We start from the raw sequence: 16,738 nt of genomic DNA, 5'->3' as shown, positions 1-16,738 counted from the left end.
CTCAATACACTCTTGACCATCCGAGGGACTGAGACGCCTGTTTTGTTTCTTTTTGTGCTGGTCCTTTTTGTTTTAGTCATTTGTGCTTATGCCTCCTGTTGGCTTGAGTATGTTTTGTGGAGTAGTTTTGCGGGACATTGGAATGATTACGTCATCTGCTGCACTCATAAACAGCTGGCTCACTGAACACTTGTCTGTCTGTCCAAGGACACTGAATGGCTTTATATTGGCTGGAATTGGTTTTGTGGATGAACACACCTTCGAGACAGTTCTGTGAATGAATCTACATGTACTTTGTGTTTATTCTGCCTATTGGTTGGAGTTTGTTTTACAAAGTATTTTCTGTTATGTAATTTTGCCCCTCAAAATTTGTGCAAAAGCACCGGACTTGAGCAATCCAATGGGAAAATTGTCGCGTTTTCTCTCGTAGGCTACATGGACTTTTTGAGTTAAGAGGGATTGATGCCGGTTGGCGCTGTCGTGCACAGGGTTAATGCGTATGTTTTTCTTTTTTCTGTTTGTTTGGTTCGGGGGAAGTTCAGGGTTTGATTGTTGCACTAAAGTTGGAATGTGGTCTGTATAATATTGTTTTTGACACAGTTTATTTTTTCTATTATATCAAAATGTCAAATGTTAATATGAGTGGGTTATCTTTTTGTGAATGGGTTGGAGCACCCCATAAAAAGAAGGAAGGTTATTTATTTTCTTAAGCGTATGAAATGTGATAGTGTTTCTTCAAGAAACACATCTTTCCTCGTAGGAAGCTGAAAAATTTGGGAAGATATGGTGTGGGCATGTTTTCTTAGTGCTGACTCAAGTAAGAGCAGGGGAGTCATTACATTTATAAGTAAACATCTAGAATTCAAATGTCTCAAGCAGATTAAAGATAAATTAGGGAGCATCATTATTGTTCTAGCAGAAATTCAGGGGCAAAAGTTGGTTTTGGCTAATATTTACGCACCTAACGTTGATGATTAGGGCTTTTTTATTGATCTTGAAGGGATGCTGCAAGCCGCTGGCACCCCTTATGATATAATATTGGGAGGAGACATTAATCTTTTGATGGACTCAGTCCTTAGTGAAGAAAAAGTATGTAAGCTCCCTATAGCAACACTGACACTTCACAGGATGTGTACAAATCTTGGTCTTGCTGATATTTGGTGACTTTTGAACCCATCCATTAGGGACTATACATTTTTTTTATCAGTCCATAAGATTTATTCTAGAATAGATTTTTTCTAAATATCTTAATCCCTCATTTCATCTGTAGCGGACTGCTCAATTGGAAACATCTTAGTCTCAGATCACGCCCTGGTGAGTTTAGAAGTGTTGCCACATACGGAGAAAAATAAATCATATAGTAGGCTTTAATGTATCCCTTTGCGAAATCCTGATTTCCAACAAATGTTAAAGACTGAAATCAATGTTTATATGGAGACCAACTGGTCCTCAGTATCTTCTGAGGGCATGGCTTTGGAGGCACATAAGGTGGTTCTTAGGGGTCGGATCATACAGTATGCCTCATTCATCAAAATTCCAAAGCACGAGAACTTGTGGAGTTGGAAGGGAATATTAATAGTGCAGAGGCAGAGCTGAAGCGCCGAATGTCATCTGATGGCCTCAGAGAATTTACCTGATTGAAATACAGATATAATACTATTTTGTCATGGAAAGTGGAGTTTTGGTTATACAGGGCAAGACAGTCATACTTGAGTTGGGGGACCATGCAGGGAAGCTTTTTGCTATATATATATAAAGCAGAGAGAGTCTTTTTCTACCATTCTCTCAGTGAAATATGCTTGTGGTTATTACAGTCTGTGAACTATATGAGAGTGGAGTGTTAAGATGTTTTGAAAATTTGGTTCAACATTTTGGACTACATATACTACATATACACTATAAACTGTTAAAGTGTAGCCTATATGCAAAATTGTAAATAAAAAGTTAATCAAAGGGACATCTACAGCCAATGCATTCTCTGGTTACACACATTTGACATATTTGAAAATTATATATACTTGTAGTATATATAAAATTATCTATTAATATACTGAATATTATAAGCAGGGTGTAGATTCATGGGTGATGGGGGGAGGTAACCCCTCCAATAATTAAAACAAGCAACCCCCCCATGCTTCACATTGCCACCCCCTAATATTCTAGCCAAACCTAAGCCCTTAATTTTAAGTTATATTGATACTCACAGATGTGCAACTTCCAGAAAATACAAATAGTAACTATTTTTATCATTGCAGACTGGATCTTATAAATTGTTTATTTGAGTTTTATGGTGATTAATCTTTCTGAGGTCAGTAATTTGACAGTTTTTAAAATTGTATTTTAAACTAAGTAAGGACAGTAAACTCTATACTTATTTAATAGAAACTATAGCTTAGTCATTGTGATGCTGTCAGGTTTTAACCTTGCATTACTGCATTATTCACATACAACGGTTGTGCAAATCATTATATGCATTTGTTTCATTTCGCATGCATTTTCTTGGACCCTTTATCATTCAAATACAGATTAATGCTATTTTAATTTGTTGTAATATTTTTTTTTTTGATTTCTTTCACTAACTGTCCCTATCACCTTCATTCCATCAAACACAATTTTCTGCATCTGTACCTTTAAGACATCGCAGACAACTTCTCTATCAGTCCCCAAATGCTGCCGCCTAATAAATAGTACCACTGTCTTGTGTACTCGATTTCTTTGTTAGGTTCATAATATCAATAAACTTTTCATAAAACGCAGTTAATAAACACTTTATGTCAAAGCATATAACGAACAGATAGAAGTTCAAAATACATGTAGATTTACTGACAATAAGAGCAGTATCCCTCCGCCGGTTTGTTTGGATATGGGGAAAGATGGACGCAGCTGGAAAGGCAGTTACTCTGAGTTAAAGCCGCACTACGCATTGACACTTTATCTTGGATAGTAATACACTTCATATGTGAATTGTTTTGTGATACTCCAGTTATAAATTGCAGCAGAGAGAGCTCTTCACACCGCATTCAAGGTAATGTTACTGGTTATTCAGTGATATCAGACCGCGCTAGCTGGGCTTGTGCAGTTTCAATTTATGTTAGCTTGCTAGCTCTCAGACTAAGAAATCACACGTTATTTCAACAATTAATATCTTGTTTCGTAACATGGGGCAAATGCCACTCAAATATGTAACCTTTGCACTGATTTTATTAACATTCATAACATTTTAAATGCACCAAGAAGGCTGAAAGTGGACTAGTGGCTCGTGTTTGCTGACAGAGTGATGCACCGGTCAGATGCAACTGCCTTTGTGAGTCAGGTGGACAAGCCCTTGTTTTCGCCTAATATAGCACTATTAAATTAATAATGACATACGCTGGTATGTTCTCCATTTTATTATAATTAATAGTTAGGCATTTGGCTGTGTTATTACTCTCTATTAGTGTTTATTTCACTCAGCCGGTAGTTTTTGCGGGGAACTCGAGTTATAGTTACCATGGTGACAGGGCAAAAAGCCTTCACGCGCCTCTCTGTCAGTCATAAAGCTCACGTGTTTTAACCTGTTAACCTGCACCCCCACTCAGGGGCTCACAGCTGAAAATGACATACCTGAATTAAAATAAATATAGCTCCTGAGAACAGTGTACCACAGGCACAATTAAGGTCTCTTTAGAAAGAAGACACTTGGCACTCTACTAACAATGAATCAGAGTTGATAATGCTCAAACAAATAAAAAGTTATAAAAGTTGAAGTGCCTCATAAATAATGTGAACTTCAAAAAATGTTTTATTATTTCATGTACAAATATATAAAAATAGACCTGGAGGAATCCAATTAGGTAAAGGATTGAAAGCCACAAGTCTCATCAGTTTATATTTCAAATTTGAGGAAGATATAATGAAAAATGGGGTTCCTGCAAGCTTTTTTCCAAGACTATGTTGGTTCCATTTCTCTGTTCACCTGCCCGAGGCACATCCCCAGAAATGACATCCCCAAACTAAAATAATTGTAGTTACTGAACAATTTGCTCTACATGCACAATTTAGACATATTTAAAAAGAAGACACTTTGGAGTTTATTACCCAAATGTAAAAGTTGAAAAAACTTACACAGACAAACATTTATAGAATTTAAAGTGTCTTGAAGATAATTTGTACTGCAAGTAACATTTCATTATTTTATGAAAAATAAATGAACCAACCTGGAGGAATCCAGTTAGGCAATTGATTGAAAGCCACAAGTCTCATCAGTTTATATTTCACATTTGAGGAAGATATTATGAAAAATGAGATTTCTGCAATATTTTTTCCAAGACTATGTCCAGGTACCAAGAAGCCTCCTTGGATACCTCAAAAAGCATCCTAATGACCAAATGTTATGAAGGGTACTGCAAGCTATTTTAGTCATCATATACACTATTCATACCGATAGTCAGCCCATTCAACATTCAATGGCTGGTGATGGCCAGTGATACAGACAGGATTCATATGGATGGTCAGACATAGAATCAACAATCACACTGATGGCCAGCCATCAGACAAGCCATTGTTTTATAAGGTGCAGTACCTTATCTTTTCAGACCACAATGCATTTACTTTATAAATCAAATGGGAAAACAAACACACACACACACACACACACTCTCTCTCTCTCTCTCTCTCTCTCTCTCTCTCACACACACACACGTATAATGTGTGCATGTTACATAGCAACTCACCGATGTAAAATTGGACCATGTTTCCGTCCTCAAGCATATCACCGTCGTCGCTGTATTCACTCCTCAATTTCGTCATCGCTGCTTCGAGTGATCTCAAATAAAACATCTTCAGCAGAAAAAAACTTCTTTTGACGATCCATTTGATGAGATAATCCGTCCAGTAAGTAAGACGCGAAAACAGATGTTGACTGGGGAACCGTCTTTTTACTATGGCTCGTTTGTTGTCAAATGGCGGGGGTGTGGTCACAGCCTAATTCGCAGGTTAGTGGCTGATTCAAATAAATAAAAAAACATCTTGTTCGCGAGGAATTTAAACTTCCCGGATATCGTTGGAATCGTGCACTGCTTGGCTACATTTTCTATCAGTCATATCATTTCAGTTCTTTCATTGGCTTTCATTGTAAAGACAAAACAATAGGATCAGCATATCATGACGTCAAAAAACTGACCGCAGTGTTTGGATATTTCGACCTATATATTGCCTATCTTTGTATTTGTGTGTGTGTGTGCGGTCTTAATTTGTTCATTACACTCTAAGCAACACACCCATATAACGTTCGGCTACCGGAGTCTGTTTTTATGCATAATTGTATTGCATAACCGACAAGTATGATACTTCACCCTGAAGAAACTTCGATGTAAACAAAGGAATAACCATCGATGTTACAACGTTATTGTTTCTTTGGACTAAAAATGCTCTATGGGATGTTATTCAGTGGACCCTCACCTTTCCATCCAATCTGGAACTTCTAGCAGTGGATGCGTGTGTGGCTCGTTATTACGACACTACTGGTAAGTACTCCGTTTTTGATTACGAGTGTTTGATCTGTATTGCTTACATAAATGCAAGAAATACATTCGTTATAAGCTTTTCATCGAAAAACAGAGCTCTATCATCGATGCTTGAGGCTTACACCTTTAAAATGATATATAGTTTGCCAAGATTAATGATGTTCTTTCACGTTAAATCTATTCATAAACATTAAACTGGGGGTACTCTTCGGTGCGACTGCGCACTGGTGCAGGTTAACAGGTTAAGCACTGATTTAAGTCTGTGAGGCAGCTGGTGTTCATTTGTTAAAAAAGAAAAAAAAAGAAAAGAAATATATATCTACCAGTCCTTCTGAATGATAGGTTTAGATAAGCTTTGGTAGACTTCAGAAGAACTTTACCTGCAATGGTGAGGTGAAAGTAGTGGAGGGGGTGTTGACAGTTTGACCGGGTTAACCGTTTTAACGACCTTCCCTCATACGCAACAGCAGCTTTTCGGCACAGTAGCAGACCTCGTTCATATTCCCCTGGCATTAGAGTTCACAGACTTCTATCAAAAGTACTATGATACTACCTTAGGCTGTTTTGTTTAATTGTGAGACATGTGCCATGGTAATACTGTGTCGGCATGTATGAGATGTTAATACCATTAACATCTCATAACACCACAGTACATTATTATCATGCTTTAATTGTACCAAATTAAACGCTATTCAGACTTCAGGATGGAATGATGTTTTATATAGAGATGCACCGATTGCAATTTTCTTGGCCGATTCCGATTTCCGATGTTTTTGCAAGTGTGACCTGCTGATACCGATTTATTCCGATTTTCTTTCTAAGAACTATTATTGACTGCATATACAAACAAAATCTACCTTTCTTCAATGCAACATTTTATTTTCATTATAAAATAAATTATTAAACATTACAATTTCCCCCAAACTGCACTAAGTTACAGGATCTTCTCTCACTTAAACAACTCTCAAAATAAAGTGCTCTGTGACTGGAAAGAGGTAGAAATAACAATTAACTGCAAATTAGTTGCTGTGAGATGTCACTTTCCACTATTTTTCTAAATGGACCTTTTTCTCTTTATTACTCATCTAACAAAACAATTCCAAAGATCTGAAAAACTGAAGTGTCCAATACGCTCAACTTACGTTAGATGTCCAAATATCAGTTGTAAAACTGAGCACTGCTTCGGGAACGGCTTGAAACCATACCTGTCAACACTCCCGTTTTTCCCGGGAGTCTCCCGTTTTGTTATTTCTCCCAAAAAAACTGCCTTAATTTGTATGGCCCAAACCACGTTATATGAATAATCACATCAATATATTATTCCAAGGTGGTCCATTTGCCAGATCTTGAATGAAACACATCCTACTCACACAATCGACACATCATACACATTACAAATCATTTATGACCTCAACCTGGGAACCTACAACCCATTTGCGCTGTTGATATCTGCGCAGGCAGTAGACGCGGGATGTTAAATAAAGCATCACTGGTAGATGGGAGGAGAAGACTCCGCTGGTGCTCCAGTGAAAAAACAAAATATACATGTACATTTAACAACAGCTGGATGGAAGAATTTAATTTCATATCCCGAAGCCATATCGACAATGCCCACGCCTTTTGCAATGTGTGTCGCACTGATTTTAATATCGGACACGGTGGGAAAAATTACGTTACTCAGCACATTAAATCACAACGGCACAATTTGTATAGAATTTAGCCTGCCTCTGCCATCCAGCACCCCACTTCCCCTCACCCGGATTTGTGTACCCAAATGTTGACAGATAACAGGCTGTGTGTGTGACATGACACGAGATTAAACAACTTGGGCAACGCAACGTCGGAAAGTACCTTCTCCTCTGTATCGAGGAAAATTATCAGATTTCTGATCCCTCTGTCCTCAACTATGGAGAACAGCTGGTCATCCAGGGCCATGAATTCCATAATTTTCCTTGTAATTGCTTTGGTCTTTTCGCTGCTCATACCAAGGAATGAGAGGAGAGGCTGCTGACTTGTGACTGGCTCAGAGCTCTGGCTAGCTTTAGCCGCTTCCCCTTTTTAGATTCTTTTTTTAAAATGGGCATTTTCAGCTGGGTGATGGTGTTTTAAATGGCTAATTATGTTTGTTGTTCCGAAAGTTATTGTGGTGGTTCCCACACGGTTTACTTTGGCCTTACAATTATTACACATTTCGAACTTTATGTATTCTTCACTCACAGTGAAGATCTTTCACGCCAATGACATGTTTACGTGCAGCTGTGACGTTATTGCCTGCGCCGCTGGCAACAAAAAGGACCGGCTTGGAATCGGAAAGACGTGAGGCTGACCGGCCGGTCACCGGTCCGGCCAAGCATGTGGAAAATCGGCTAATTCCGGTCCCTGGCCGGTCGATCGGTGCATCTCTAGTTTTATATACACACACACACACACACACACAAACACAGTACTGTGCAAAACTTTTAGGCACTTGTGAAAAATGTTGCATAGTGAGGATGTCTTCAAAAATAATAGCATAAATAGTTTTCATTTATCAATTATCATCATACAAATTCCAGTATACATAAAAAAGCTAAATCAATATTCGGTGTGGCTACCTTTGCTTTCAAAACAGCACCAATTCTCCTAGGTACACCTGGACACAGTTTTTCTTGGTTGTTGGCAGATAGGATGTACCAAGCATCTTAGAGAATTTTACCACAGTTCTTCTATCTATTTAGGCTGTCTCAATTGCTTCTCTCTCTTAATGTAATCCCAGAATGACTCGATGTTTGGGGAGAGGCATGCAATGCCATCTGTTGCAGAGCGCCCTGTTATTTTCTAATCTTTTCTGTTCGCAAAAGTAATGTTTATGTGTCTAAAATATATTTTTCCTATTGACACACTAAAGCTGAAGATATAATTAACCATCTTAAGACAAATGTTTTTGTGAAACACCTTAAGTGCCTAAAACTTGCACAGTACATTGTGTGTGTGTGTGTATGTGCGTGTGTGTGTGTGTATATGTGTGTATATATACACTCACCTAAAGGATTATTAGGAACACCTGTTCAATTTCTCATTAATGCAATTATCTAATCAACCAATCACATGGCAGTTGCTTTAATGCATTTAGGGGTGTGGTCCTGGTCAAGACAATCTCCTGAACTCCAAACTGAATGTCAGAATGGGAAAGAAAGGTGATTTAAGCAATTTTGAGTGTGGCATGGTTGTTGGTGCCAGACGGGCCGGTTTGAGTATTTCACAATCTGCTCAGTTACTGGGATTTTCACGCACAACCATTTCTAGGGTTTACAAAGAATGGTGTGAAAAGGGAAAAACATCCAGTATGCGGCAGTCCTGTGGGCGAAAATGCCTTGTTGATGCTAGAGGTCAGAGGAGAATGGGCCGACTGATTCAAGCTGATAGAAGAGCAACTTTGCCTGAAATAACCACTAGTTACAACCGAGGTATGCAGCAAAGCATTTGTGAAGCCACAACACGCACAACCTTGAGGCGGATGGGCTACAACATCAGAAGACCCCACCGGGTACCACTCATCTCCACTACAAATAGGAAAAAGAGGCTACAATTTGCAAAATCTCACCAAAATTGGACAGTTGAAGACTGGAAAAATGTTGCCTGGTCTGATGAGTCTCGATTTCTGTTGAGACATTCAGATGGTAGAGTCAGAATTTGGTGTAAACAGAATGAGAACATGGATCCATCATGCCTTGTTACCACTGTGCAGGCTGGTGGTGGTGGTGTAATGGTGTGGGGGATGTTTTCTTGGCACACTTTAAGTTTACTTAAGTTTGTGAAGTTTACTTAAGTTAATGTTGTCATGCTCTCAGTGGTGTGATAAAAGTTGCTTGGCAGCTGGTCAACAAAACTCAGTTTGCAACGTATTTCTGACTGTGAGGAATGAGCTGAGACTTGATTTGAATTAGGATTATGTACTCATTTATGTAAGGTTCATGTGAATGCTGATTAAATTATTTCAGCAGGTTCTGAGAGTACATTATGGCGACAGGCGGCACTCCATTTGAAGATGGCACAGATGAGCAGGAGCAGCAAAACTGGACCATCTCCAATGGCAGCCTTGATGACAGACTTAATAACATGGTATTAATCAATCATTCGGATACTCCCAACTAGGGTTGCAACGGTATGAGATTTTCATGGTATGATAACCGTCTCAGAAAATATCACGGTTTCACGGTATACAGTATTACACAATTACTGTTATCAGTGAAAACAGAAGGGTTATTTCTAGGTAAATAGGTAATTATCTATTTATTTTTGAGCAAACACTTTATTATAATTGAAACTTGAAACCATTTATTTTATTGAAGTATGTGTAAAAAAAAAAGTCTCCCTTTTGAAAATAAAATGAATAGAAAAAATAAGAAAGCTAACAGAATTATAATAAACAGAATTATAAACATGATAAAAAAATGGCATGTAACTAAAGCATGTTAGCATAGCAGTGCAGATGAGTAGTCTTTAACTGTTCACGAGATTATCATTAAATCTGCCTTGGCATGTAAATACTCGATCACTTGGGCGGCCGCGAAAATATCTTCAATTGCTATGGCATTGTTATTGCCCTACTGTCCGCGACCCAGTCCGAATAGACCAGTTGAGAAACACTGCTTTAACTCACACACACACTCATGTCAGACCCCCTCGCCTTGCTTCTCTCTGACATCTGCTGCATGTGTGTGTGTGTGGCGCAATTTGACGAGTCTGACAGACAGTCGAGAAGGAAGGGAGATGCGCACGCGCATGTGAGAATCTCCGTCCGGTTGCATTTTTTTCTCAATACCGTAGATAAGCAAATGTACATGGTATGATAACCGTCAATTTTCAAACCGTGGTATACCGTGAAACCAGTATACCTCTGCAACCCTACTCCCAACATGACAAGAATGAAAGTTGAGACCTGTTTCAAACATAATAGGATTTATTAAATCAAGCCTGCTCAGTCTATTGTTATTGAACAATGAAGCGTTAGCAGAACAACATCACAAGTTCACATTAAATAGCCATATTAACATTTATGATTGTAAATATTGACTTTCTCAGGATTGGGGAGTGCAGCAGAAGAGGGCTAACCGCTCATCTGAGAAGAACAGGAAGAAGTTCTCAGCCATGTCAGAGAGCCGGCTAACCAATGACATCTCTCCAGAGTCCACTCCAGGAGTAGGGCGACGTAGGGCTCGCACACCCCACTCCTACCCTCATGTGAAGTATAGCACTCAGATGTCTGTGCCTGACCAGGCTGAGCTGGATAGACTCCGACAGGCCATACATTTCACGGATCTGGATGAGGTGAGCTTAGAATTGTAACCAGGATCAGGTTCATGATGCACTTTCACGAGCACATTAGCCATGGCCAAAGCAGGCTGTTGTTTCAGGATAGGGAGTGCATTGAGCTAAAAAAAAACAAAAAAAAAAACTGACACTCAAACCCTTAATAGATGGCTAGAAAATTTTGGCCAGCTCTTAAAGGAAATGCAAATCTCATAATTGTCCTTTGGTTAACCGAAATATCACTTTTCATCCCAACAGAGAAGCATTGGCAGTGATTCTCAAGGCCGTGCCACTGCAGCCAACAATCAGAGACAGCTATCTACTGAGGCCAAGAAACCTTTCAATTTCCTGCCTATTCACCTCAACACTAACAAGAGTAAAGAGTCCACTGCATCCGCCTTTTCCACACCTGGGGGCAAGGAACCCAAGAAACAAAGCCCAGGGAAAGAGCTGTTTGCCCCGGTGCCAGCAGCAAGTAATGAAGCTTTCAGTCTGGATGGTGCCCAGGGGTTTGTTTTGGAGGATGGACGAGGAGAACTTACTATTGAGAGCAGTCAGGTAATCGAGATGAGAATTTTTTTCTTTTTAATGTGTATGTGTCTGTTTGAACGTGTATTTATTGTTGGTTCAATAACCTTCGATTACAAGTTTTGGTCCGTATTTTTCAATGCATCATTAAAAGAATAGTTCTCGCAAAAATAAATATTCACTCATCATTTACTCACCCCATCCCAGATGTGTATGACTTTCTTTCTTTTGCTGAACATAAATGGAGATTATTAGAAAATATCTCTGCTCCTTAGGACCATACAATGCTAGTGAATGTTTACCAAAACTTTGAAGCTCCCAAAATACAAGGCGGCATAAAAGAAATCCATATGACTTAAGTGTTTTAATCCTTGTCTTCTTAGAGGGCTAGTTCACCCAAACATTTTCTCATAATTTACTCGCCCTCATGCCATCCCAGATGTGTATGACCTTCTTTCTTCTGCTGAAAACAAACAAAGATTTATTAAAGAATAAACTATCTCTTATAGCGATTAATCGATTTTAGGTAAGAACAGACCAAAACATAATTGCTTTTTTAACTGTTTATCTTTCCATTGCAGTCTTTAGGCACAATCATTATTTCAATATCAGTCTTGATGCATGCGCAGAGTGCTAGATGGCGCTAGGAAGTGTAATTTTGCTTGAAATAATGATCTCCAAGGAGACCTTTGCTTGTCAAGATTTTTATATATATATATATATATATATATATATATATATATATATAAAAAATCTATTCGAAAAACTATTGAATTTAGTGATGCTACTGCCGGATTAGGCAAAACTGTCTGATTCCATTCAGTTTTGCCTAATCCAGGCAGTAGCATCGCAGTTTCGCGCTGTGTTTACAGAAGCCCTTGGAAGGCGTGTATGCGCAAACCTAGTTGTCATGGCAACTGAATAAACAAAACCTCGCCTGGTCAATATTTACTCGTCAAGTGCAAGTCAGACATAAACTAAAAGAGGGAAAGACATAATATTTATTTTTATTAAAATTTAACGAAAGTACATTTACATTTTGTGCGATCTACCAGCATTGCCTTTGCGATCGACGTATTGGGCACCCCTGCTATAATGCATTACTAAATTAAATCTAATAAAATAATGATTCTTTTTTTTTAATTAAATGGTGACAAACTAACCAAAATCTTCACTTTAAATTTAATTACACCAATGGGTTATATATTCAATTTGATGTTAAGACACATTCTTTAGGACTATCTTATATACAGTAAAGAACAGTTTGTAAAAGCCTACTAGTTTTTAAGGCCTAGAATAAAAAGTAACAATTATGTTTTGTGTTTATTGCATTATTCAATAAACCAACATTATTTTTGGCAGCAAAAACTAGGCAACAACTATGGTTTTACCAACAGGGAAATTTAGTTAACAGTGATATTGAGCAGAATGCTTACATATAACCAGTTTTGACAGAGCTGCTGATAAAAAGTTAAATGATTATCATCGATTGATGAAATGAAAAACAATTGCAGATTGGTATCGGATGTTAAAATCCTGATTGGAGTATCCCTAATATTCAAGTTGACTGTTTCAAAAACTAATGATGATGATTAGTGGGCTGAGACCCTGTCACAAAATGGACAAAAACAGGTACAAGGTGGACGGTCACGTTTGAATACGAAGAAGACTTTATTTTACTGTTTATATATTTATTTGTTTGTGGTTGAACTGAAAAAAGGTGTAAGTTTGGTTCTTTTTAAGAGGGCTCAAGTGTGAAAACCCTAGTAGCCTTTTTGCAGTTGAACATGTGGAAAACATTACCATCATAATTGCAGTTCAAATCGCAATCTCAATATCTTTCAAAATAATCGCAATATGACTTTTTGTCCAAATCGTTAGAGCTGTTATGCATTCAGCGATGCATCGCGATTCATACTCAAATGATTTTGAATCAATTCTCAAAAGAATCAGAATAGATTCTGAGTTCAGTTTAAATCACGGCAGAGCATTGGTCCACGCCAAATACAGATGTGGAAACAAAGAAGCAAGTTAATTTCATTCACTAAATTCAAGTGCACAAACACGACTGTTTGCAGACCAACTGTATCAAACACATGACCATTTGTGCCCGAATGAAACTACAATCCCGACATTCTTTCACAAACCCATGCACATAGCAACAGGAGTTTATTCATGATAAGAAGCCAACAAAAAACATGAAAGACGATTTCGCACCCATAATTGCACTGATTTGCACACAACTGGGGGAAACACAAGAAAATAATGACAAGGCAGCGGTTCAGGAGATGTTGGTGATGTTTTCATTTGATTATTTTTTCTTCCTCCCGATGCCTTTCTCTACTCTTGCACGCTCTCTATTTCATTGGCTTTTGTCATTGCCAGTCACTTGTTTGTCAGGATAGTGCGCACACCTGACGATAAAGGTTTTATCTTCTACTCGCAGAGCAAACAGATAGAATAGTGCATATGGGACGCTTGATACATTTCTGAAGCAACAACTGCGCTATTTAAACCGCTTTACTATCACCTTTGCAGGTGAGGAGAGGAGAAGTTGACAGCTGCATTCTCATAGAAGCAGATATATCTCTCATCCTGGAGCAGCAACTTCCATTTGTGCTTAAAAATGAAAATGAATAGCATGGCATAGATTCATTTTAAATCATTTAAATCATTTACAAGGCTTAAAAATAATAATATAATCGGTTGAAGTAATCGTAGTCAGTGTTTTTTCATGGAGAACCAATATTTCTTTTTGTGCTTTTAAGAGATGTTTTATAAGGTTCTAAAGAAAGAAACTGAAAAACTGAGATACTCTTTTGAACTATAGAACCATTTATTTAATCTTGTGGGTGTTCTGTGTTTTGTTCACAGCTCATACTGAATGTAAAAGGCCAGTTTATGTAATGTGACTTGTTCTGATTTTTAAAACAGCTGTTAAATACAAAGCTGAAAGGGAAAAAATATAGAGTAAAAATACATTTTGAAGAAACGTTAAAAAGAAAGATATTGAAGGACAAGATGCATTATGATGCAGCGAGAATCGTTTTATAATCGAATCTTACCCTTTGAATCGTAATTGAATCGTGAGGCCAATGAAGATTCACACCTAAAAAAAAAATATATATATATATATATTAGTTCTGTTCTGCTTAAGAAAATATGAATCCAGTGTTTTGATCCATGTGGAGAAGTTTTATGCTGCCTTTATGCGTTCTATGTTTGTTTGTGATCTGCAGAAGAAAATAATTCATAAACATTTGGGATGGCATGAGGGCGAGTTAATGATGAGAGAATTTTCCTTTTTGGGTGAACTCAAATTCAGTGTGAATTCTTTTAATCCATGTCTGTTTTGGGTGAGAAATTAATTCACTGTAAATTTGGCACAGCAGGATTTGAAGCTCTATTACACTTCCTTGCACTTGACGCGTACACAGAGCGTACAGCACTCTGTCAAACGCGAGAAGTATAATATTTTAGTTTGCCTTCCCCAGAGGAAAGTCATACAAGTTTGAGATGGCATAAAGTTGAGTAAATGATGACAGGATTTTGTTATTAACATTTTTATTGATTCCATCCACAAAAAAACAATAAACACAACATAAAATACAGAATCAGTTATATAAATTTAACCACTCCCCCCGAACATCCCCCTGCCCACCCGACACAAACACGCATTTTAGTGGTCACTTATATTTATAACAAAAAATTAAAAACAAACAAAAAAAATATATACTTTCAAAAAACAAGAGTGTACATAGACATCAAAATTCCTCTCCACTGCCCCTCCCCAAAACCCTCCAAAAAAATCTAAATATCCACCCCACTTCCTATTAAACAAATCCCACTTTCCCAACCTTCTATGAACCGCCTCCTCATATGCCACAACCTCACACATCTCCCCTCACCACTCCCAAAACGAGGGTGCCCTAGCAGTCTTCCACCCCCTGAGAATGATTCGCCTGGCAAACTTAACTCCAGTCAGGACCCAACCTTTTAAGCAGCTATCCCCAAAAGTAATGACCTCCCCATTAGCCAAAATGCAGAGTCTGGGGCAAAATGAAAATTGTGTGCCCAACAGGTCACACATTTTTGAATCTTCAACCAAAATTCCTTTATCTTAACACATCCCCCGAAAACACGTGTCCCCGTCTTCTGATTGGCATTGCCAGCAGGTGGTTGTGTCTTTAAGATCAAGTCTATACAATCTAGAGCAGGGGTGTCAAACTCAGTTTCAGTAGGGCCACAGCCCTGCAGAGTTTAGTTCTAGCCCTGCTTCAAAATGCCTCCAAGCACCCCTGAAGACCTTGATTAGCTGCTTCAGGTGTGTTTAGTTTTGGTTGGAGCTAAACTCTGCTGGACTGTGGCCCTCCAGCAACCGAGTTTAACACCCCTGCTCTAGGGAGTTTACACACTTTTGCTTCACTCTGTAGGGTGCACAGGTTGGTTAGATCAGTTTTACTATCAGATATAATTAATAATTAATATTCGTTAAATTCTATCCTTGGGGCACCACTCTTTGACAAGAGAAAAATGATAGTAAGTGACTTGATGAAGTCTCATAAAATTCTACCCTGCAGATTGAGTATTATTTTCGTCAGCGAGAAGACACGTCTCTGCGTTGTTTCTCGGGTCCGGTGATCGAGAGAAACGCCTGAGGTAGTCAACGTTGAGAGAAAACGATTGAGAAGGGAAGCTGGTCGCCTTTTCCGTTTTCTAAATAAATTCACTGTTGTCTCGCAGTGAAAATTAAATGAAACCGGTTGTACTAAGTACACTACACGACTGGAACAAAGCTAAGTTAAACTTACTCTACCGTGGCCAAATGGTGAGGTTTAGAAAAACGTGGTCTCTCTTTGTCCAGAAGGAGGGAAATTCCTTTGTGTAGATATGTCTCTTTAGAGCGCAGCAAGGCTGTAGATGTAGCAGCCAGGCTGGATGCGGAGAGGGAGAGGGAGCGAACTCAAATCGGACCGCTAGTTTTGTAAAGAAGTTGATGTCATCGGTCATAGGCTGCTTTTGACCAATGATGTTTGAGATTGAGTCCATGGGCTGGACTTCCCATTTGGCTGTGAAGCATTCTGGGAAACAGAGTTCAATGTCTCCCCTTCGATCATAGAACAAAGGGCCATGTTGTCTCTGCTGCCATTTTTAGTGGGGCAAGGCCCTACAACTCTGATCAAGGATTGAGTCCATCAAAAGATTAAAGTCTCCTCCCAATATTGTATCATGAGGGGTGCAAGCGCCTTACAACATCCTGATCATCAGCGTTAGGTGTGTAAATATTAGCCAAAATCAACATTTGCCCCTGAATTTCTGCTAAAGCAATAATGACTCTTCCTAATTTATCTTTAATCTGTTTGAGACAAAGAATGTGTAGATTAATTTACAGAACTGTCTCGAAGGTTTGTTCC

General features: G+C 38.5%; 1 protein-coding gene across 5 annotated transcripts in view; it reads left to right on the top strand.

Moving 5' to 3' along the window:
- The first annotated feature begins 2,871 nt into the window (after positions 1 to 2,871).
- Positions 2,872 to 16,738, top strand: part of LOC127644408 (pericentriolar material 1 protein-like) — a 63,692-nt gene continuing 49,825 nt past the window's right edge. For 4 of the 5 annotated variants that reach the window (XM_052127564.1, XM_052127563.1, XM_052127565.1 and 1 more), the window contains exons 1-4: positions 2,872 to 3,025; positions 9,488 to 9,605; positions 10,569 to 10,814; positions 11,055 to 11,354. In XM_052127564.1, the coding sequence (XP_051983524.1) occupies positions 9,504 to 9,605; positions 10,569 to 10,814; positions 11,055 to 11,354 (648 nt within the window). In that variant the 5' untranslated portion in view covers positions 2,872 to 3,025; positions 9,488 to 9,503. Of the gene's footprint in view, positions 3,026 to 9,484; positions 9,606 to 10,568; positions 10,815 to 11,054; positions 11,355 to 16,738 lie in introns of all 5 variants that reach the window. The other variant, XM_052127562.1, reaches the window with a different exon arrangement.

The sequence above is a fragment of the Xyrauchen texanus genome, chromosome 5 (assembly GCF_025860055.1).
Source record: "Xyrauchen texanus isolate HMW12.3.18 chromosome 5, RBS_HiC_50CHRs, whole genome shotgun sequence".
In the NCBI taxonomy this organism is placed as follows: Eukaryota; Metazoa; Chordata; class Actinopteri; order Cypriniformes; family Catostomidae; genus Xyrauchen; species Xyrauchen texanus.
The sequence above is the reverse complement of the archived record's forward strand: the minus strand, read 5'-3'. Positions and strand labels throughout refer to the sequence as shown.